General features: G+C 47.9%; 1 protein-coding gene across 1 annotated transcript in view; it reads right to left on the reverse strand.

The window, feature by feature from the left end:
* The window catches only part of LOC126299132 (uncharacterized), an 85,571-nt gene that overhangs the window by 7,831 nt on the left and 52,384 nt on the right, over nucleotides 1–25,356 (reverse strand). The window contains exon 4 of the mRNA XM_049990877.1: nucleotides 1,776–1,858. Within this exon, the coding sequence (XP_049846834.1) occupies nucleotides 1,776–1,858 (83 nt within the window). The remainder of the gene's footprint in view (nucleotides 1–1,775; nucleotides 1,859–25,356) is intronic.

A 25,356-nucleotide genomic window follows, 5' to 3' on the forward strand; every position in this document is an offset into this window, starting at 1 on the left:
TATAGGTCGGAGGATGGTATTTACGTATCGTACAGCCGTTACGGCGCCTTCCATGACCACTAGCAGCGTACGTCGACCCCACATAAAGCCAACGCAAAACAGCAGGGAACCTACACCTTGCAGCACTCGCTGGACAGTGTGTCTAAGGAGTTCAGCCTGACCGGGTTGTATCCAGATAAGTCTCCGACGATTGTCTGGTTGAAGGCATATGCGACACTCAGCGGTGAAGAGAACGTGATACCAATCCTGAGCGGTCCATTCGGCATGTTGTTGGGTCCATCTGTACCGCGCTGCATCGTATCGTGGTTGCAAAGCTGGACCTCGCCATGGATGTCGGGCGTGAAGTTGAGCATCGTGCAGCCTATTGCGCACAGTGAGTCGTAACACGACGTCCTGTGGCTGCACGAAAAGAATTATTCAATATGGTGGTGTTGCTGTTATGCTTCCCTCGAGCCATAATCCGTAGGTAGCGGTCATCCACGGCAGTAGTAGCCCTTTGGCGGCCTGAGCGAAGCATGACATCGACAGTTCCTGTCTCTCCTCCATGTCCGAACAACGTCACTTTGGTGCACTCCGAAACGCCGGGACACTTCCCTTGTTGAGAGCCCTTCCGGGCACGAAGTAACAATGCGGACACGATCAAACCTCGGTATTGAGCGTCTAGGCACGGTTGAACTACAGACAACACGAGCCGTGTACCTAATTCCTGGTGGAATGACTGGGACTGATCGGCTGTTGGACCCCCTCCATCTAATCGGCGCTGCTGCATGATTGTTTACATCGTTGGGCGGGTTTAGTGACGTCTCTGAACATTCGCAAGGACTGTGTCTGAGATACAATATCCACAGTCAACGTCTATCCTCCCGTGTTCTGGGAACCGGGGCGGTGCAAAACTTTTCATGATGTGTGTATTTATTTGATGTGATGTGCTGAAGATGTTCGCCACTGTTATCTGTGTTACTTATATTACCTTGCGTTTATCCGCGTAAGACCTCGTATCACCTAAAACATTCACTTCCGACATTTGGCTCCTCGTTCTCAAAATACTCAAATTAGTGTGCTCTCTGGTCAACATACGAGTGGACGTAGTTACCCACGCCGTCCCTCCGCGCCACAAGACTGACCGTATCAGAGGACAATACTTTTTATAGGTTTCCTGCGGTACGGATAACGTGTGGGAGTGAGATGGCGTCACAATTGGCAAAATACTCCAATACTCCAAAGTTTGAGTATGAGCGGCAGTGTATCTGTGGCAAAATGTATAAATTGCACACATTAAACGTGCAGTTCTGGTAGTGTATGCACCAGATGCCATGTCGTGTCGTGTCGCAGGGAAATGGTGATAACATTTGAGCGAAACCGCACATACGTAGTGAACGCTGATCAGGAAGGAAGGCCATCGACATCGTCCACAGACCACCGACCCCAGGCAATCGGTGAAGTGATTCGCAGCAACTGTAGATTTTTCCGAGATGAGGACATACATAAAGCGGTTCTCGAATGGCTCCCCGGCCCATCAGCGGATTTTTATCGATTGTTAAAACGTTCTGACCATTATTTACAAAGACACTTCCTCTATGCTGAAAAACAGTGTCATCCCACTGTGTCAGTTTGAAACGTAGTGCAGATTTCAATAAAATTTACTGGGTCTATATAATGTTTAACTTACTTTTAGAAGTCCACTCGTAAATTTAAATGTAGAAGCTTGGGAAAACCAGTACAACAGCCCCATTCTTATGCAATTCTTAGCTTTCGTAACTGTGCAAAATTATTACCTGGAATCGCGCCTCTTGCAGGTAAAAACACGCAATAATGTAAAACACGCAGTGTATCTGGGTCATCACAGCGATAAGGTATCCTGAAACATGAACAATCGGAAAAATTGTAAGCATGGCATCAAATGATACACAGTAATATGACACTTAAAAATTTAAGACCAGAACAATCCACAAAAGTCTTAGTCTCTAAGGGCAATGAACAGCAGTCAACGTGTCATTAAAAATTCTTAATTGCCGAGCAGTGCCCGGCCGTCGTCACAGTTGTACTTACATACAATCGGCCTGTCACCCGTGAAGTTATTTGTGATTAGACTACGGAAGGAAATGCTTTCATTCTGCGTCCGCTTCAATTTGGCCACTGCCGACGCCCGTACCATATTTAGCTGCAAGCCATCATCTATACGGAGGACGTTACTTAGTATTTTAATTTTTATGAAATATTTAAGACTGTGTCTCAGAATCCTCTTGTCCCTCTGACGACCGCGGTTGAATGTTGCTGTCGTATTTAGTCCCAAGACTTGTTTGATGCAGCTCTCCATGCTAACCCATAATTACAACAACCTACATTCAATTGAATCGACTTCTGCATTCGAGCCACGGACTTCCTCTGCAATTTTTATCCTCCAGCTTTACCAGATTTAGGACACCTTGATTTTTGAAATTAATCCTTATCACTCCAAGACTACATGTTAGCACAAAAGCTGATTAGTTCATATCTCTCACTAGATTATATATGAGAATTTATGTGACCTTTCTGCGGCAGCCCACATCAATATGATTCCACCATATTGCATTAATCGGGATTTAAGACTTCTTTTTTTTTACATGAGTGACCTTTCTGGTCAAAATAACTCGTGGATTGGTTTGTTGCTTGATTTGTGGGAGGGGGCCGAACAAGGTGGTCCTCAGTCCTATGATCTACGATGGAAAATTCCAGGGAGAAACAACAAATAGCACAGTCCAGTTATAGTGAAGGGATAACGTGCAAACAAAAAAGGAAAAGGGACGCCAGGGCAGGGGGAAGAGGAAAGAATAGGATGGGGTTGATGTTTGGTTTGTGGGGCGGCCAGCTGGGCGGTCATCAGCGCCTATACAAAGCCTCAGTTTTTTTTTCACAGTCCAATTTTTTACGCACTCCAGTCTACTCACTGTCACAAATGATTATTATGATAACAATACAAATACCCAGTCCCCAGGCGGAGAATATCCCCAACTCAGGCGGGAATCGCACCCAGAACCCCATGATCCAGAGGCAGAAATGCTAGCCACTATAGGAGGGGTGGGTGGAAATTGGGAGAGCAGGGGTGCCCCAGAAACGCTACATGTGGTGGGGCACCAGCATCGTCACGGGTCCGTCTCGACATCCACACCAGCCATTACCATGATACAATGGAGACAACACCAGGGAGGAAGACACAAGGAAAGGCGAAACAAACACGCACAATAGACTAAAAAACAAAATGTAGGGAAAAGGCTGGGAGAACCTGGCCGGTGGAGAGGCAAGGTCGAGACGTTCACAACCAATGTCTACGCTAACTGAGGGACTCAAGCTCACACCTGTGAGTACAAACCAGTTTCGTGAAGAAAACTGAGGAGATGTAACCATGCGAAGGTCGTCCGCTATCATCTAAGGTAAGGAAGGTGGGATGGCATATTTGGTGCGATGGGCCAAAACGCAGCGGCAGTCTAGCAAAATATGGATGGATGAGTGGACTGATTGATTGAGGGGGTCTTTGACTAAACGGCGAGGTCATCAGTCCCACGAATTCAAACCTATACACGGCATAGAGGGTGTTCGCTGGACGTCAAGGAGTCAAACTACAAAACGAGGATGTTAAAACACACACAGTAGACAGTATAAAAGGGTAGTCCAAATCTAAAAACTTGGAAAACAGGGACAAAAGAGCGGTTTTGGCAAGGGGAAGTGGTTATGGGTCCCAGACTGAGAAAACGAAGAGAGGCGCCAACCACAATCACCCTGCCCCAAGAGTAAAGCAAACCCTTCTATCTGAAAATAAAAACCACTTTCACAGAGAAAACTGAGGACCAATCCTACATTAGTGAATCATCTGCCAATATTAAATTTAAGAAATCTGGAAGACGATACTTAGAACGAAGGGCAAAAGAAGGGGACATTTCACCAATATATGGGATATCGTCAATCTGGATCTACAACCACATTGTTGGGGGTGGTTCGTTATGCAAGAGGAAACAATGAGCGAGCCGGGTATGACCAATGCACGGACGGCATAAGACTGTGAAACCCTTCCTTTAGGAGCGGAAAGAAGAGCGCTAAACTGCAGTAGCCTTCATGAGTGTGCTGAGTTTATTACTGAGAGCAGTAGCGAACTAGAGGTCAAATGGTTCAAATGGCTCTGAGCACTATGCGACTTAACTTCTGAGGTTATCAGTCGTCTAGAAATTAGAACTAATTAAACCTAACTAACATAAGGACATCACACACATCCATGCCAGAGGCAGGATTCGAACCTGCGATCGTAGCAGTCGCTCGGTTCCAGACCGTAGAACCTAAAACCGTACGGCCTCTCCAGCCAGCGAACTAGAGGTCATTTCACTTTTGAGCAAAGAAAGATTTGATGGTGATCTGCATATCTACAGCTGGAATCCTGAAAGGCAATGGGAGCTAAGTATCCGCCTCTCTAGCCAGACGTCAGCCAGTTGATTCCCTGGGATTCCCATGACTTGGGACCCAGATATAAGCAAATGAGCAGACGGCACGGCCAAGGACAGAGAGAAGGTCATGGATAGAAGAGATCAAATGGAGACGACAATAACATTGGTTGATAGCCTGCAGGTTGCTCATTGAGTTGGTACAAATTAACAGTGGAGGGAGGCCTGAGAAAACAAAAATGGAGGTCTTTGAATGGCTAGGAGCTCTGCTGCAAACACACTAGAAGATCCTTGCAATAAATGGTGTTGTAAGCCAGTAAAAGAAGTGAAAGCATATCCTGCCTTATCCACAGTCTTAGAACCAACAGCGTACGAGATGGTGGCGCCCTGGAATTGTGCAAGGATGGCACCTACAATATGCCGGAAAAACCACAGGGGTGACAGAGACCATAGGACCCTGGAATAGGTCAGTCCGAATCTTGTGATCTAGGCACCATCCATGTCAGAATGTGCGAGGAAATACACAGGTTACATTCCAGGGACTGGAGACAGAGATCTGGAAACAGGAAAGTGAGATGCATTCCAACTGGCAATCCCACCCATGGGCAGTTACCAGGAGGGAGACATGTCTCATTTGCAAAGAGAACAGGGTACTGGGGATGGCCAGGGAATTTGGCGAATGACGATTGCGTAAGAAACTAGGAGTTCGCTCCATCGTATTTGCAGAGGGGGAATCCTCGCTTCTGCAAGGAGACTGTCAACAGGATTAGTGCAAAAGGCACCAACAGTCACAATGGTGAACAGTGTCAAGTATTTGCAGAGTGGACGGAGCCACTGAGCCCAAATCCTGATTACCATAATCTAGTCTGGACAAGACCACAACACCGTAAAGATGGAGAAGAGTGACACGTTCTGTACTCCAAGATGTGCGGCCAGCAGGCAAAGAGTATTAAGCTTCTGGATACACGTAGTGTTTAGGTGGCAAATATGGGGCAGCTACATCCATACTCCGCAAGCCACCTGACCGTGTGTGGCAGAGGGTACCCTGAGTACCTCTATCGGTTCTCCCTTCTATGCCAGTCTCGTATTGTTCGTGGAAAGGAGGATTGTCGGTATGCTTCTGTGTGGGCTCTAATCTCTGATTTTATCCTCATGGTCTCTTCGCGAGATATACGTAGGAGGGAGCAATATACTGCTTGACTCTTCGGTGAAGGTATGTTCTCGAAACTTTAACAAAAGCCCGTACCGAGCTACTGAGCGTATCTCCTGCAGAGTCTTCCACTGGAGTTTATCTATCATCTCCATAACGCTTTCGCGATTACTAAATGATCCTGTAACGAAGCGCGCTGCTCTCCGTTGGATCTTCTGTACCTCTTCTATCAACCCTATCCGATCCGATGAGGCCCACCCTCCATTGGCGCCACCCAACCACAGCAAGGAACACCTAGCACAGTGGCCATTGTCGTGAGTTTCGATGCTCCAGAAAGACAAGCAACCACTCCTTTGTATACGCGGGGAGGGAAGAGCTCAGGTATGAGCAGTGTGATCCCAGAGTTATCAGGGGGCTCAGCGAGATGGGTATGTAACAGTCTTACCACAAGGGGTGGCTACGTATGGTGGTGACACTGCAAGGTGCAGGGGGATTACGGCAGGGAAGAGGGGATGGATGGGGGGAAAGCAAGGGGGAGAGGAATCCACGACGTAGAGCCAGGTAGGGAATTCTTCGCCAAACGGCTGCCACTAAAAACAGAAGATTTAGAAGTGGATGTAAAACCTCTAGCGAGGAGGTAAATACCAAAAACAGTGAAAGTGACCAGGCAGGAGGAACAAAACTGCAAACAATATAGGGAATCAGGTGGACAGCCAGGTCGATATAAATTATAAAACCAAGAGGGGGGGAGGAGCAAGGATAGGGAGGGAGGGGTGGGGTTTAGGAAATGCAGCCAGGGAAGGAGGAACTGGCTGCAACAGCTTTGTTGCTCATGTGTGGCATGCATGAACTCACAAAAGAACCTGATTGCTCTGGGTGGCAAAATATGGATCACTGTGATACGAGCCCTGCAACTACGAACCAGGAGGTGGCGGCTCATTGAGGAGTAAAAAACCATGGGTCAGCCTAATAAGACCAATACAAAGATAGCATCAGATGGCAGATTCCTACTGGGAAAGACAGAGGGAAGAACGCCACATGGTGGGAGTCTCCTTGATGGCACGTAGTTTATTAGACAGGGGGTAGCCTCCAAAGTGTCAGCCCATGATTGAGAAAAAATAGATTTGGAAAACAGGGGCTAAGTAACCGCCGCCTCCCCCACCGTGATGATCAGCAAGTTCAGTACCAGAGATAATTACATGGGCAGGAATCCAAAGGAATCAATCGAACAAGCAGCATAACTAAGATCAGTGAGAAGGTCGTGGATGGTAAAGACCAAAGAGTGGCGAAAACACTCCGAGTGATAGCCTGAAGGCCACTCATTGAGTCGGTTCACAACAAAACTCAAATGGGCGAGGACTGCTTAATGAAGCAGAGGGCCATCAATTTCGTAGTAAACACCTCACATATGGCATGCAAGAGATGGTGTTCCATTCCAACACAAGACATGAAGGCATTATGATCGGCGGATTATGAGCTGTCTGTGTAAAAAGCAATGACATCCTGAAACTCCTGTAAGAGCCTTCCAAACAAACAATGGAACAACATTGGAGCAATGGAGGCTTTTCGACTCCCAAAGGACACATCCAAATTCGTAGCCAAGGACCTAACCAAAGGGGGGGGGGGGGGGAATTCCAGAGAGAATGTGGGAAGGAAGACAATGAGTGGAGATGGAAGTCCTGGCAGAGAGAAGTGTGGCGAAACCCGACTGGTAAACCCATCCAATGGTGGCCAGCGGGTGGGAGACAGCCTGAAGCTGCAAAAAGAATAAAATAAGAGCGGTGAGCAAGGAAAAAGCGGAGAGTAATGACATGGATATGCCAAATCGAAAGGGATCCCAGCATCAACCAGAAGACTATCGACAGGGTTAGGCAAAAGGCACTAGTGGCCAAGTGGATACCACGATGGTGGACTGGATCCAAGAGCAGCCGCATAGGAGGGGCAGCTAATCCATAAACTTGACAACCATAGTCCAGACGAGACAACTAATGCCCAGTAAAGGCCGAGAAGTATCAAATGATCCACACTCCAAGAGGTGTGGGCAAGGAAGCGAAGAACATTGAGTTTGAGAACAGCCATATGATGGATATGGGGCAATCAAGTAAGCTTGTTGTCAGAAATAAGACCCAAGAAACAGAACTGGGGGACCACAGTCGGACGTTAGGCGTCGAGGTAGAGCTCTGGATGAGGATGGACCATAGTATGGAAACAGAAATGGACCATCCTCGGCTTAAGGGGAGAGAACTGAGAACCATGCTAGAGTGTCCATATGAAAGCACCTAGAATGGCACCCTGGAGCTGTCGTTTCGCAGCAGCCACCAAGTAGGAGCTAATCCGAATACAGAAATCATCTACGTACAGAGCAGAGGTTACCAGCAGTACGGCGAAGCCTCCGAGTCCATTAATAGCGATGAGAGAAAGAAGGACATTTAATATGGAGTCCTGTCAAATGCTATCCTCTAGGGTCTGCAGAGAGCTGAGAACAGTGCCAATCGAGATTCTAACTGACCAGTGGGACAGGAACTGGCGAATAAAATTTGGGAGGAGGGCCCCAAAGATCCCATTCACGAAGTGGAAGGATGATGTGATGGCACCAAGCTGTGTCATAGACCTTAGGAATATCAAAGAAACTGCAACAAGATGGTGGCGCTGATAAAAGGCCTGCCAAACAGCTGCTTCCAATCGATCAGATGATTGATCAAAGATCATCCCCCCAAAAAGCTGCACTGGTAAGTCGATAAATGGTCCTGAGATTCAAGGACCCAAATGAACTGACGAGCCACCAAACATTCCAGTAACTTGCAGGGGACATTGGTCAGGCTGACTGGCCAGTAATTATCAAGGGATGATACCAGATCCTTGGCAAGCTTAATAGCAGGAACCACAATACTGTCTCTTCATTGAGAGGTGAAAATGCCTTTGAAACAAATAATGTTAAACAACTGGAGGAGATATTAGCTTTGCGGAGGATTGATGTGTTGAAGTAATTGGTTATGGATAGAATCGGGGCCAGGAGCTGAATCGTGAGAAGAGAGGGCCAGAAGAAGCTCCCACTCAGTGAAAGGTGCATTGTAGGATTACACTTGGAAACAGGTAAAACAAGAGGGAAGCTTCAGCCTGCTGTTTCTGGAAGAGGAAGACAGCTGGATACGATGCTGATGCTATCACGAAATGGGTGATGGCGTGTTCTGCGAAAATTGATGCATCTGTACAAAGGCCACTTGGAAGGACAACGCCCAAAATGGAAGACTGCCACTGACAGCCTTTGAATGTATGGAGTGTAGCCCACACCCATGACGAAAGGGACAGAAGAACCTAGAGAGGAGAAAAAGCTTTCGTTGGTTTTTGGGGGTTAAAGGGACCAGACTGCTACGGTCATCGGTCCCTTTTTCCAAAAAACTAAAATCACCCACAGAGAATAAAAAAAAGAACAACAGAAAAGATGGCAGACGACACAGCACAATAAAGACTCAGACAGAGATCAGACAAAATAGAACTACACAGAGTGACAGTGGTTGGATGACCACAGAGAAAAAAGGAAAAGCCAAACACCGAGAAACATATTAAAAACTCAGTCTAAAATCGTAGGCCGAAGACCAGAATCAACAAGAAAAACAGAACAAAAACTCAGATTAAATGATAAAAAAACCCTGCCCAAATAAAACACATCACTAAGTCCACCATGGCAGAGTCATCTGTTAGAAGGGCAGGGAGCGTATCAGGCAGCGCAAATGTCTGTCTGAGCACAGTTAAAAGCGGACAGAACAACAAAATGTGGACCACCGTCAAGACCGCCCCTCAACAACAAAGAGGGGCGTCCTCAAGATGCAGTAAATGACTAAGCGTCAGCCGGGTGTGACCAATCCAGAGCCTACAAAGGACAACAGAGTCTCTGTGGTCCCCTAGAATCAGACCATAACCAACACGACCAGCAACCATCGAACCGTCGGTATAGACAACGCCAGAGCCCTGATACGTGGCTAGGATGGAATAAAAGCAGCAGGGGAAGGCCTCCGAAGGGACTGAGTCCTTCGGGCCCTGTGCCAATTAGAGCCGAAGGCAAGGGCGAGGCGCACACAACGGGGGTGTATGCAGAGGGGACCGGAAAGGAAGTGGATCCGGGAAAATCCCAAGCCCAGAGAGAAGCTCTCCGACACGGACGGCTATTGTACAACTCGACCGGGGCCGATGTTCTGGGAGATGGACGACTGTGTGCGGGAACAGGAGACGATAATTGAGATGCCTGGGCAAGCTACAAACATGGGCAGCATAAGCGGCCAGTAAATGTTGGCGCCGTAACCACAGTGGTGGGACACCTGCCTCCACTAGTATGCTGTACACAGGGCTGGTACGGAAAGCACCAGTGGCAAGGCGTATACCGCTGTGGAAGATTGGGTCCAGCACCCGCAACTCAGTTGGGGATGCTGAGGCATAAGCCAGCCTCCCATAATCCAGACAGGACTGGATTAACGCCTGGTAGAGCCATAAGAGGGTAGATCGGTCGGCGCCCCAGCTGGTGTGGCTCAAGAATCGCAGAGCTTTTGGATGCCGCCAACACATCTGTTTAAGCTGCCGTATATGAGGCAGCCAAGTCAACCGGGCATCAAAAACCACACCCAAAAACCTATGTGATTCCACCACTGAAAGAAGCTCGCCGTCAAGATAAAGCCGCGGCTCCGGGTGAACAGTGCGTTGCCGGCAGAAATGCATAACGCAGGTCTTGGCTGCCGAAAACTGAAAACCATGCGCTACAGCCCAAGACTGCGCCTTGCGGACAGCGCCCTGCAGCTGACGTTCAGCAGCTGCAATGCCAGTGGAGCTATAGTAAAGGTAGAAGTCGTCAGCATGTAAGGAAGCCGAGACAGTCGTTCCCACCTCAGCAGCGAGTCCATTAATTGCAATTAAAACAGGCAGTCACTTAAAACAGATCCCTGTGGCACCCCATTCTCTTGAACTCGGGACGAACTATGGGAGGCCGCAACTTGCACGCGGAAGGTACGATGCGACAGAAAATTTCGGATGAAAACCGGCAGTGAACCCCGAAGACACCAACCATGAAGCGTAGAGAGGATGTGATGACGCCATGTCGTATCATATGCCTTCCGCATATAAAAAAAGACAGTGACCAGGTGCTGACGGCGGGCAAAGGCCGTACGGATGGCTAACTCCAGGCTCACCAGATTGTCGGCAACGGAGCGGCCTTTACAGAACTCACCCTGAGATGGAGCCAGGAGGCCCCAAGACTCGAGTACCCAACTCAATCGCCAGCTCACCATCCGTTCGAGCAACTTACACAGAACGTTGGTGAGGCTAATGGGGCGGTAGCTGTCTATCTCCAAAGGGTTCTTGCGAGGTTTCAAAATGGGGATGACAATGCTTTCCCACAATTGCGATGGAAACTCACCCTCGACCCAGAGACGGTTGCCAAGGTTAAGGAGCCGTCGCTTACAGTCCATTGAAAGGTGTTGCAGCCACTGTGAAATTCCCACTCACTTAATGGAACATTGTAGGATTCAGGATGGTGGGTGCGAAATGCAAGGCTCCAACGTTCTATCCGCTCTTTAATGGAGCAGAAGGCCAGTGGGTAATTCAGAGCAAAATGCTCTTCCAAGCTGTTTGCAATGACGTTGGAGTCAGTACAAACTGCTCCATTCAGTGAGAGCGCTGGGACGCTGGCAGGGGTTCGATAGCCATAGAGGCGTCGAATCTTGGCCCTGACCTGCGACGGAGTGACATGGAGGCCAATGGTGGAGACATACCGCTCCTAGCACTCCTGCTTGCGTTGGCGGATAAAGCGGCGGGCCCGCGCACGCAGCCGTTTGAAGGCGATGAGGTGTCCTATAGAGGGATGTTGCTTGTGACGCTGGTGCGCCCGCCGGCGATCTTTAATCGCTTCGGCGATCTTTAATCGCTTCAGCGATCTCAGGCGACCACCAAGGCACAGTCCTCCGCCGAGCGTACCCAGAAGAACAGGATATGGCAGATTCTGCGGCAGGCTCGATACCGGTGGTGACAGAGTGAACCACTGCATCAATGTCATCATTAGAGAGAGGCTCAATAGCGGCAGTGGAGGAGAACAATCCCCAGTCAGCCTCATTCATAGCCCACCTGCAAGGGCGCCCAGAACACTGACGCTGTGGCAGTGACAGAAAGATCGGAAAGTGGTCACTACCACATAGGTTGTCATGCACTCTCCATCGGACAGACAGTAAGAAGTCTAAAGGTCGATGGCAGAGTAGCTGCCATGCGCCACACTGAAATGTGTGAAGGCACCATCATTTAAAATGGAAAGATCGAGCTGTGCCAATACATGCTCAATGGTGGCGCCTCGACCCGTTGCCACTGATCCACAACACAGAGGGTTATGGGCGTTGAAGTTGCCCAGTAACAGGAAAGGCGGCGGCATTTGCGCTATCATCGCAGCCAGGACATGCTGTGGGACATCACCATCTGGTGGAAGGTAAAGACTGCAGACGGTAACAGCCTGTGGCGTCCACACCCGAACAGCGACAGCCTCTAAAGGTGTTTGTAGAGGGACAGACTCGCTGTGAATAGAGTGAAGGACATACATGCAGACGCCACCAGACACCCTTTCATAAGCTGCCCGGTTCTCATAATAACCCCGATAGCCACAGAGAGCGGGGGTTCGCATAGCTGGAAACCAAGTTTCCTGAAGAGCAATGCAGAAGAAGGGGTGAAGGCTGATAAGTTTTTGGAGCTCAGCTAGATGGTGGAAGAAACCGCTACAGTTCCACTGGAGGATGACATTGTCTATGGCTGAGAAAGGCGGGATGGGACTGGGGAGGCAGATTACGCCGCTGGGTCACCTGCTGCCTCCGATTGAGCACCTGTGCTAGTGCTATCCATGGTGTCTGAGGGACTGGCGAGATCAAGGTCCTCAGCGGACGCCAGGATCTCGGCCTCATCCTCAGACGCAGAGCTCTAAGGGTGCGGTAGGATCAGTGCCACTGCAAGTTCTTTGGCCTTAGAGGTCTTTCTCTTGGACTTCTTTCACTGAACCTTGGGTTTCATTGGCTGGGAGGGCTTCACCGATTCTGTCTCCGGGATGGAGGAGGATCGTGAAGCCCTATGACCAGCTGATTGCGGGCACTTACGCCACTGTCGGTCGTCAGTCTTCCCACTTGTGGAAACCTGGGAAGGGAAGGACCCAAGGGACCCCTTGCGAGCGTGAGAAGAAGTTGGACACTTCTCTGGCTTAGAAGTGGGGACGGACGTCCCCTGTGCCTGTGTGTGTGTGTGTGTGGGGGGGGGGGGGGTGCTCCTGAGGTAGGTGGCGCAGGAGCAACAGGGGGGATAGTGCCCCCCCCATGGGCAAGGGGGATGTGGAGTTGTACGGCTCTCTGATGTTGGTGGAAGATGCTGAACTGATGGGGCTAACACTGTTGTTGTTGCAGCAGCATAGGAGGAAGTCATTCGTACTGGATGTAGTCGTTCATATTTGCACTTGGCCTCAGTATAGGTCAGTTGGTCCAGGGTCTTATATTCCATTATTTTGGGCTCTTTCTGTAAGATCCTGCAGTCTGGCGAGCAAGATGAATAGTGCTCTCCACAGTTGACACAGATGGGAGGTGCAGCACATGGAGTATCGGGAGGTGATGGGCGTCCGCAATCTCGACATGTGAGGCTGTAAGTGCAGCGGGATGACATGTGGCCAAACTTCCAGCACTTAAAGCACTGCATCAGGGGAGGGATATAGGGTTTGACGTCACATTGGTGCACCATCACCTTGACCTTCTTCGGTAATGTATCACCTTCGAAGGCCAAGATGAAGGCACTGGTAGCCACCTCATTGTCCCTCAGACCCCCATGAACGCGCCGGACGAAATGGACACCTCGACGCTCTAAGTTGGAGTGCAGCTCGTCATCAGAATGCAAACGCAGGTCCCTATGGAAAATAATACCCTGGACCATATTTTAACTCTAATGTGGTGTGATGGTAACGTTAAAATCCCCCAACTTGTCACAAGCAAGTAACCTGCGTGACTGGGCAGAGGATGCCGTTTTTATCAAAACTGACCCAGAGCACATTTTGGACAAGCCCTCCACCTCCACAAACTTTTCCTCTAAATACTATACAAAGAACTGAGGCTTCACAGATACAAAGGATTCCCCATCAGCTCTGGTACAGACGAGATACCGGGGCGAATACGTCTGTCATTCAGTGCCTTTCGTTCCTCCCATGGTGTGGCCAGGGATGGGAACGATTTGAGGTCATAAACATTAGGTTTAAAATGAGCCCTCAAACGCTTAGAGACTGTTGGTGGCTGGCCACCAGCAAGAGAAGATGTGACACGCTTCATTGCGGGTCATCCAACCTGATGCCACCTAATCCGACCAAGGGCCCTCCCCATGGGCGCCACCCAGCCACATCAAGGGCCACCTGGCAGGATAGCCATTGACGGGAGTCTTGATGCCCCAGGGTGATGGGCATCTACTCCTTGGGGAGTAAACGGTCCAGTTATCAGCAGTGCGATCCCTGTGTTGTCAGGGGGCTACAACCAACAGGGTAAATGGCGGGCCCTCCACAATGGACTGGCTACCATGCTGGATTTTAGGTGCGATGAAGTCCATGGTCGTTGTCTCTGCAAAAAGCAACACTGTGCAGTGCACAATGGAAATTGCACCCAGGAATGCATCCTCACCCAAGAGATGGAGAATGAGCAGGACGGCAGTGCGATGATGGTAAAGTTAGCTAGAGGTCTCAATGCACGCTGGACAAAAAGCACGATGTAAGGCGCCCTTCCCCAATCGTCTCGTTCTTCGGAAGAATTTTGAGTGGGAAGTCAAACCCAACAGGGGACCATCACATAAGGCCAGAACGTTTGAGACTCCTTTTAGTCTCCTTGTACGACAGGCAGGAATAATGCGGGCCTATTCAAACCTCTGAACCTGCAGGGGGTAGACGCAGCTTTCCAACACACCCATTTGCTTTGATGAAGTACCCAGCTTTGACGCGAAGATGTTTAAAGGTAACAACGCCGGCAGATGTTGAAAATGTTCAAACGTGTGTGAATTTCTAAGTGACTGAACTGCCACCTCCGGCAAGTATGAGGGGCCATGCAATCCATGACATTGCACCTCAAACGGTGCGCCACTCCATGCGGCAACACTGGCAGAGGACGGGTGCCACTTTCAAAGCACGATGACGATCACGGACAATGGTGCAATCACTATGCTACTCCACGGAACTGACCAATGGAGAATGGAGCTGGTTAAGTGGGGAATGGCAAGGCCAGAAGTGTTGATTACCCTGTCAGCCAGATAATGGACGACTTCAATACAATATAACAAAGAAGGTGGATACACGAATTCAGGGGTTTATAGAATCCAATGACCACTACTGAAAGCCCAGTTGGGTAACCTGTTCATCGGGAGGTGGGAAGAGAACAATAGAATCAACGGAAAGCGGTCACTATTACAGAGGTCGGCGAGTGGCGACCAGTGAAAGGAATGAAGAAGGGGAGGGGAAGAGAGCAAAAGGTCAGTGGAAGAGAATGTGCCATGCGACACTACAATGAGTAGCAGAACCATAATTAAGAAGGCACAATTCGTGGTCCACAGCAATCTCATCAATGATGAGCCCTCAATTAGATGATGAACCATTGTCCCGCAAACGCTGATGGGCATTAAAATCCACAAGAAGGATGAGAGGAGTGAGTTACTGAAGGAGGGCAGTTATGGTGGTACATGTAGGTGGCCTGCCAGGTGAGAGGCAGAGAGTGCAAATCGTGAGCACAGAATCCAAGTGGACCTGAACTTCAACTGCTTCCAGTGGAGGTATGAAGTGGGATCCATATAACAACATCCATATTTATCAACCTTGTAGGCACCCCGGTGGTCCTGGTCGCCTACGGTGGACTGGAAGCCGAGCGGTGATCTCTCCAGTTGTCAGGATGATAGGAAATGACTGGTCACGTCAGAAACGCCAAACAAACATTATTAATTCATGACACCTTTATTCCTGCTGACTACAATGTGGCCTGCGTAACACAGGCTGGCTGAGCTTCGTGATATCAACAACCTTCCCCGAGTCCTCACTGAATCGGAGCGATGACACCAGCTCCGGGCCGCACCAGTCTTGCTAGTGCAGCGCCACGTGATGTGACGTAGCAGTGGAATATCCTTACTATGGCCGCGCGTGGCTGGCGGCGCCCGACTGGCCAGCCTGCTCAGCGGCGGACAGCTGACCGCTGCACGTAGGAGGCTCCGGGTTGGAGTCCCGACGCTGTCGGCATGAGAAGCGTTCTCGTAATGCGGAGTGTACTCTATCCAAGCCAGTCTTCTTCCCTGCTCCTCCTAGTGGCTCGTCCGTGGTGGACAGGCGGAACGAGCTGCAGTCCCCAAGCGTCGTCGGCTCACCCAGTTGTGACAGCGGATGCACAGGGCCCAGGCCCCTCACGATCTCAACGACGGCTCACTGATGTGGTCAGCATTGGCGGCGAGCGATGTCTGCCGATCCTGTGTTGATGATTGACAGTGGCAACAGAGAGGACCAGAGCTGGTACTGTCCCCTCACGTCTGCTCCTGGATGGGCTGCCCTTACTGCAACATCTCCTTAATAAAGATTAACGTGTCGATCACCGAGCTGCGCGCTATGCAGCGTCCCAGTACACATCTAACTGCAAGTCTAACTGCGAGTGCCTTGTCGCTATCAAAGCTGGCGTATTAAAGGAAGCACGAGCGACGTCATGCTCGTTTGTAATGAACGCATTTGTTCCAATTATACTTATACAGCTGATTTATCTGCCCCTTAAGTGTTCTTGTGACATAGTTACGTGTTATGGCAGACTTAGACGAAGATATGAAATGCAGTACAGCTGACGCTATACCTCTGTTTTACAGTCTACGAAAGTCTCAGTCTAACAAACCCTCGTGCTAAGCAATTCTCTCTCGCCTGTTGTGTGTAACCAGACCACTGCCCCTGCGTGACGACACATTCCGATACATGTGCAATCCTCTTACCTCTTGGCTAACCTACTGCCTCTGGCTCTCGGCATAGGCAACGAACCTTTGACAATATTCCACGTTTCCAACTCTCTACGATTCCGCGACGCTACAACCTGCAGACGCCACTGAAAGCCCTCAAAGGGCCGAGCCGGTTGCGACAAAGCACAGAACCACAAAGGGTAGGTGAATGAGCATCAGTAAAATCGGATTCCTGGAAAATGACAAGTGGCCAAGTAAAAGACAATAAGGGATTTCTACTCCAGGTGTTGACAGTAGCAGCCATTGTAGTTCCACTGAATAAAAATGTAGTGGGTATCCAATGGGAGGCAAACTGGCTGGAGCCAATCACACCAGTGGGGCACCATCCATCACCAATGAGGGTGGGGTGACATCCACAAATAAGATGTCAGACTCAGGTTGCAAGGGGGCAGATAGCGCCTCCAGAGGCCTTGCCCCTTTCACTATCCCTCAGGGTGAGGAGGGCATGGCAGGGCAGGGCAGGGCAGGGCACAGTGGGAGAGCAGGTTTCTGCAAGATCCACAACAAACAAGAGCAGGTGACCTCAGGGTACACGGAGTGTATGTCCCTTCTCCTAGCAGGCCTCCAGCGTGAGAGATTCTGGGGGGAGGGGTCCCAGAAGGGAGCCCAATTACCGGTGGGCACAGAAGACAGGGGGGCACTTCTTCAGCTGGGGAGGTGGAGCAGCACCCAGAGATTGTGGAAACTGCAGGGGAATGGGAGAGGACAGGTGTTATGGTACTAGGATAAGGAAGAGGGAGAAGAGAAAAAGGACATAACAGAGGCAAAAGAAGTCATTTATACAGGATGCAGTGGGTCATATGTTTGATGAGCCTCAGTGTGAGATAACTGATCGAGGGACTTACACTCCGGCATCTTCTTTTCTTTCATATAAGTTGGGCAATCTGGTGAGCATAGAGAATAACTGTCATGACAACATATATGGGTTGCAGAATGCAGGGGTTCCTCTCATGGAATAGGTATCCACAGGGCACCACATAGACGATCTGCCATACATCGGGAAGACTTGCCTGAAACACTACCACCAAAAGCAGCTTATCAGTAGTGGGACATGTTGCTTCATGAAGCACTGATAACTTACAATTTTACCTTCTCTGAGAGGGTATCTTCCTCGAGAGCCAGAATAAAGGCGTCAGTATCAGTGCAGTTGTCCTTACCTTCCTGCACTTGTCAAAAGAAGTGAGACTTCGTCATTCCAGATTGGCCTGGAGTTCTCCATCAGTTTGAAGGATGATGTCCCTATGAAAAATGACTCCCTGGACCATATCCAAGGGTTGATGAGGTGTAGTGGACACCGCGACGTCACCAAGACAATAACGAGCATGAAGAGCTCCAGAAGGAGCACTGATCAACAGGGAACGCATCTTACAGAGAGACTCCATTTCGCCAAACTCGTCTTCGATATTTTCCACAAAAAATAACTGCTTTGTGGCGGTGAATGTGTCTCCATGTGTCCTAGTACAGACAAGGTAGTGGGAGAAGTGTTTCATCCCAAATCAGCGAGCCTAGCCTTCTTCCACAGTCAGAGAAGGAAAGGCCACAGGGTCATAAGATGTCACATTCAATGATTCGTTGCCACTCAAAGAGACGGCCATAGAAGAACGACCAGATTTTTAGGGCTTGATGTATTTCGTGTGCAAGGCGTCTGCCCTGATACCACCCACTACCATCAGAGGTTCTCCCCATGGGCGCCACCCAGCCACAGCAAGAACTGTCTATCAAGGCAGCTGTTAGCAAGAGTTCCGATGCTGACACAGCACCCGTTGCTGGGAGATTCGATGCTCCAGGAAGACAAACAATCACTCATAGGCATACATGGCGAGGCAACAACTCAGGTATCAGAAGTGTGAGAGAGCGTTCTCTCTCAAACACCTCACACTACAGACAAAAAAAAGTGAGAGTCAGTCCCCAAAGACGGGGGGGGGGGGGGGGGATTGCAAAAAGGATGAAAGAGAAAAAGCAAGGAGAACAAGACCACAAAATTACAGGAAATCAGGTGGATAGGCAGGTCGACGTAAGTAGAAACACACAGAGGGGAAGGAGGGGCAGTGGAGAACGAACAAGGATGGGGAGGGAGGGGCATAGGGAAGGAAATGCAGCCTGGGCAGGAAGAATGGGCTGCAGTAGCTTGGAGCACAGTATGCATCAGGCAGGAACTCATGAAAGAACCGTGCCCCCTGGGAGGTATATCCTCATGGAGGGTGCGCATCATGCGCCTGTGTGTCAGTCAGTCGCCAATTACATCACGACTGGGCGAGCAATGTCAGTAATCAACAGACTGTGCTGAGTGTAGAGTTATGAAGTCCGAAGTATACTGTGCATGTGCAGAAACGGAGGACGTTGGTGTGGTCTGCTAACATCGGGCGTTAACCAATTCTTGTCCCATTTCATTCATTTTATAATAATAGTGACTTCTTAATCGTTATTTTATTTCAAAACAGTTTTTGTTGATTGTGTTCCACACCTCTGAAAAATTGTACCGGTCGTACAATCAAAAATACATTATACATTAGCTTCACGTGTTACAATATGTGATTTCTACACTATGTTATAGTTTATTCTGTTTTTGTGTCAATGTGAATCGTTCCAGAGAACTTTGGTATATCTTGGGGACAACACTTGTGGCGGCAGCACCGTCCAACGCACGAAGGGCTGAACTACGTCACTGCCGACAGAAGTAGGGGCAGCTGTACCGTAACGCAGAATTTCGGCAACGGTGCGTCGCACACCGGACCGCACGGGAACAAAGCAGGCAGTGCGAGCTAGTCGACGCGACGCGACACGCGTCTGTCAGTTCTTCCGCCGCGGACCACTTGCGTCGAGTCAACGTGACTCCGCCGTAAATGCGTACGCGCGGTCGTAAACGCAGTCGCCGTTAAAGTGTCTTTCGCTTCTTCGCGGACGTTACGGCGCCGCCGGTCGCGCCAGGAGCAGACCATTGTGTGCGCGGCGATAAAGCCGGTTCACTGCACATGAGCGACGGTAAGCGGAGATACAACACATTCCCGCTTCACACTCACAGGAAATATTCACACATCTGAAAGCAAAATAACATGTAAGTTTTACGATACCTGGGCAAAGGAAAATCCAGCACTGTGCTATATACAACAACAAACAGATAAGAATATTTTAAGGCAAATTTAGCAGCGAAAAAGTCAGCTCTACTGAACAAGAAAAATTGTTTTAGATGCTATTTGGCACGTAGTGGAAGTGTGCTAGTAATGCCTATTTAACATTGTTTTATGTATTTTTGTATGATAATAAATTCCATATATTGTATTCATGTCATTTTTAATGTTCCCTTATACATTTCGAAGACACAGCATCATCAGCGCTTTTTTTCCATGTAAGAACCTCCACTGCGATAGTAACACGTCAGAAACGTGTATCTTCATTCTGTTGCTACAGATACAACAGACGGTATTTACTTTTGTCTTCTATTTAACTGTCCAGATATGCAGGAAGCAGCCATGGTGTCTATCATGAAAACTTTTTTTTCAGGTATTTATTTCCTCAAGCAAATAAATGTCTTGTAATATTTAGACATTTTGCCAATTCTTCGAATCGTCAGAAATGTGGAGGATTTACTACACACCTACGTGAAGAACGTTCACTTCATATTTTATTTTGGTTACTAGTAAATTCTAGTAGCATGAATACTTCCGTAGTGATGTTACTTTACAGGAACTATTGAAAGAACGATAGTCCCTTATAACCTCATTTTCACAACTCACAAGAGGCAGCCATGGTAGTAATCCACATCATAGACCCTGACATGGCGCATTGTCATCCATAAATATTCCATAGTTGTTTGAGAACATGAAGTCCATGAATGGCAGCAGATGGTCTCCAAGAAGTCGATCATAACCATTTCCAGTCAATGATCGGTTCATTCGGTCTAGAAGACCCAGTACATTCCGTCTAAACACAGCCCACACGATTATGGAGCCACCACCAACTTGAACAGTGCCTTGTTGACAACTTGGATCTATGGCTTCGTGCTATCTGTGCCACACTCAAACCCTACCATCAGATCTTACCAACAGAACTCATGTGACCAGGCCACGGTTTTCCAGTCATCTAGTATCCAACCGATATGGTCACGAGCCCAGGAGAGGTGCTGCAGGCCATGTTGTGCTGTTAGCTAAGGAATTCGGGTCAGTCTTCTGCTGCCATAGCCCATTAACACCACATTTCACCGCAGTGTCCTAACGGATACATTCGTTGTACGTCCCACACAAATTTCTGTGGTTATTTCGCACAGTGCTGCTTGTTTATTAGCGCTGGCAACTCTAGGTTAACGCCGTTGGCCTCGGTTGTTAAGTGAAAGCCATCGGCCACGGCGTTGTCCGCGGTGAGAGTTAATGATGAAATCTGGCATTCTTAGCACTCTGACACTGTGGATCTCGGAATATCGAATTCCCTAACTATTTTCGAAATGACATGTCCCACGCGTCTAGCTCCAAATACCATTCAGCGTTCAGAGTCGGTTAATTCCCGTCGTGCGGCCACAGTCAGGTCGGAAACCTTTTCACATGAGTCATCTGAGTACAACTGACAGCTCCGCCAGTGCACTGTCCTTTTGTACTTTGTGTACGCGATACCACCGCCATCTGCATAGGTGCATATCGCTACCCCATAACTTTTGCTACATCAGTGTATACTTCTATGGCGGTACATCCCGTAAGAGTATAATCAGTGAGCACTATAAAGTGGCAGTCCCGAGTAAAATACAAAATTACCTTCCTCGGTAATGATTGTTTTCGCCTTATACGGTGATGGTGAATCCATTTTTCCTCTACTGTTTCTGCTCCTTTCTCAGGATCATAGACATACATCCAACACCAACGATGGCTTGAAGACCATTCTAGACGATTCCTGAAAATGATTTGGCCACCCAGATCGCCCGACGCGAATCTCATGGAACGTAATCGAGAAGTGAGTTCGCGCACAAAATTCTGCACCGGCAACACTTTCGCAATTATGGACGGCCACAGAGGCAGCATGGCTCACTATTTCTGCAGGGCTCTTCTAGCGACTTGAGTCCATACCATATAGTCGCTGCACCACGCCGGGCAAAAGGAGGTCCGGCACGATATTAGAACGTATCCCATGACTTTTGTCCCCTCAGTGCACTGTCGAATGCTCTTGAGTTAATGGGAGGTTTTCAAGACGAAGCGTTGTAAGTAGCTGTCGTAGGTCATAGTGCAAGACATGGTCACACATGCTGCATTCGGCTGTCAAATTTGGGTTCACCTGGTATTCTACTGACATGGCACCTAGCGATTTCGTCATACATTACGAGTGAGAGCTTCAAAGAAGTGATTCACCCAAGCGTTGCTAGCCGGTAACGTTGGCAAAACTGGCATATTTCCGACCACATCTAGCAGATAGAGACGAACAGCACCCACTTGCAATTTCTTCGGATTAAGAAACAGTTGCTTTGCAGGGATTTCCAGAATGACGAAGAGGTAAATATTCCTTAACTGGAACCAAGAACTATTAATATGAGTAACTTAGGAGTAGATATGCGGTGTAGTAAAGCGGCTTAAGGGGAGTTGGAACGCCCTATTCCGTCAACGTTAAATTTAGTGTCTTGGCTTCCCTGTATTTCAGGAACCACTGTAGCCATTGACATGAAACTTTTACAGGACATTAAACTGTATGTTCTGAGTCTACTGAACTACAATAATTGCATTTAAGCCACTACTTTCGGAAAAAAATTTTTAATTACACGGTTAAAATTTTGTACATTATCCTAAATAATTTTAATTATACATAACATTATGTTGTTCTTTTAGTTCAGTAGACTCAGGATATGTATTTTATTACTCCCTGAACATCTGAATACTCGACTAAGTGATTTTTGAGGTTTAGGGAAAAATGCGACACAAAATGTAAATTTTTCGGGAACGGCTTCTAAAGTTTCAAAAGACTGTAACTCAATATATGCTTAAGTTTTTATTTTCAGTCACTCAGAAGTACCCAGAACCATACTGTATATCATCCCCTTAATCTTTTCCCAAGTTTTTTCTTCTTGCTGGATTCCTCAGTGACCAACTGTGGTGCGTACTCTGCTTTATCAATGCAAACCTTGTCCATCCGTTCAAGTTCTCTGACGCAGTTTGCTCCAAGATTCATTCCTGTATGCTGTAGCAATTTCACCCTATCAATGTTATCATTAAAAGCAACAACAGCATCACTCACCCCCCACTTTAGTGTCTTCATTCCAACAAAAACATTTTTGTGTAAGCGAGTCCATATAAGATTATTGAAAGACTCATTGGGATTTTGAGTCTGACCATGCAGACACTTCTTGAGTAATTCAGGATTTGCCAGGTCTCCGTAACTACGTTTTATGATATCCATGACTGCTGCTGGGATGGAATGTTTACGGCTTTATGAACTGTGAGTACTGGGCATTGAGATAATTGCACCATGCATCAGGTCCAGGAGGGCAACGGTGGTGTATTGGTCTATCATCAGTTGGCATTCAGTATTATTTCTAATGGCCATCCCATAATACTGCTGTAGTTCAATCATTTTGTCTGTCAGCCTGTCTCTTATGGTTTTACCATCAGAAAGTTGCTTGTGTCTCAAGCTTTGTTTCAACTTCCTCAACCTGGCGCCCACCCTCTTCTGTACATGACCAATACAAACACGTAATTTAACCTTTGTAACAAATCCACAGCCTTCTATACAAAAAATTGCCTATTTTATTAGATCTTGAAGTAATGCACATAGAATTTTAACATTAACTAGTGTAGATTATATTTTAAAAAAATAAAATACTTCCATGTGAGTTTATAAGTGATATATATCTCATTTTATTCGCAAAATTGCAAATTTTATGATGAGAAAAATTCCGAAAGTGTGAAAAAAACATTTTCCCGTTCTAACTCCCCTTAGATCACTTAAAGGCAAGGCTTCGTGTCCAGGCTGCGCGAGTCAACTTCCTTTTAGCTGATACAACAACTCCATATTTGCAATCATGTACAATGACGCGCTCGTCGAATGATCCACACCTGAAGACTGGAAAGTTGTACAAGTCACACCACTACCAAAGAAAGGAAAAAGAAGTAATTCGATGAATTACAGACCCATATCACTAACGCCGATTTGCAGTAATATTTTGGAAGAAATACTGTGTTTGAACATTATGAATTACTGCGAAGAAAACCATTTATTGTCAAAGAGTTAGCACAGATTCAGAAAATATCGTTGTTGTGAAACAACGATCTCTCTTTCTCACGACGTCACGAGTGCTATGGACGAGGACGTCAAATTGATACCATGTTTTTAAATTTTCAGAAGGCTTTTGACACCGTTTCTCTCAAGCGAATTCTAATCAAATTGCGTGTCTATGGAGCATCGCCTGAGTTGTGCTACTGGATTCACGAGGTCATGTCAGCAAGGTCACAGTTCATAGTAATTGATGGACTATCAACGTGTAAAACAGACATAAAAACTGGCTTTCTCCAAGGAAGCATTGGAAGCCTCTGGTGTTGCTGATCTACATAAAATATTTAGGAGACAGACTGAGCAGACTTCTTAGATTGTTTGCAAACGATGCTGTCATTTACGGACATGTAAGATGTGTAAGGCGGCAGCTTGAATGAAAATTTCGCACCGTACATGAGATTTTATACATGTTAACAAGTTGATGGATATGTCACATGACATACTTTGGTGATAGTGAGCAAATGCTCCTTCCAAAATGCACAATAGATAATGCCAAAAGGGATAACTCTCAATTCGACAGTATTAACACACTGAACCCAAATCCTACATGTCAATAAGCAACAGGTGAAAACGCTGCGCAGTAATGGCCGCATACAACGAAAGGCTTCTGACAAGGGCCAGTGAACTGCAGTGAGAGGGACAACGAACGTGCCATACGATGCATCGAGGGGAGCAGGTACCGGCCCAGAGTTGCCTGTTACAGGAAGTTCTTTAGAAAACTGTGTTGGGGAATTTCAAAATGTTCAAATGTGTGTGAAAGCTTATGGGACTTAACTGCGTAGGTCATCAGTCCCTAAGCTTACATACTACTTAACGTAAATTATCCTAAGGACACGCACACACGCACGCCCGAGGGAGGACTAACCTTCGCAGGGACCAGCCGCACTGGGGAACTTCCAGGTGGAGGCAAACAGACCAGAAACCCAGTTACTGATCACGTAAAAGGTCTGTGGCGTTCTCATTATGTACTTGTGTAATTTGCAGGCTCCAGGAGCTGACACAAAATGTCCAATTGGCTGAAATAAACTCAGAAGATGTGGAAGTGGCGATATTTCGACGCATTTTAAAGGGGTATTTACAGGGGTAGTTTCCACGAGATGAAATGCAATGTCGTGTGACGAGGGCCCCTCGTCGGGTAGACCGTTCGCCTAGTGCAAGTCTTTCGATTTGACGCCACTTCGGCGACTTGCGCGTCGATGAGGATGAAATGATGATGATTAGGACAACACAACACCCAGTCTCTGAGGGGAGAAAATCTCCGACCCAGCCGGGAATCGAACCCCGGCCCTTTGGATTGACAGTCTGTCGCGCTGACCACTCAGCTACCGGGGGGCGGACTCCACGAGATGAAAGGAACGCTCCCATTGGTCTGAAAAATCCGTGACGTGGAGGACGGAAGGACACAGGTGGGGGACAGTTTGCTACAAATGACAGAATACCGAACACTTTGGGGACTCTCCTCTGAACCGCGTCAAGTGTAGAACAGAGCGCATCACACTCTTTACGACGCCAAAAGAGGAATTTTGTGTGAACACTGCATTCACTTTG

The sequence above is a fragment of the Schistocerca gregaria genome, chromosome X, assembly GCF_023897955.1.
Source record: "Schistocerca gregaria isolate iqSchGreg1 chromosome X, iqSchGreg1.2, whole genome shotgun sequence".
Lineage (NCBI taxonomy): Eukaryota > Metazoa > Arthropoda > Insecta > Orthoptera > Acrididae > Schistocerca > Schistocerca gregaria.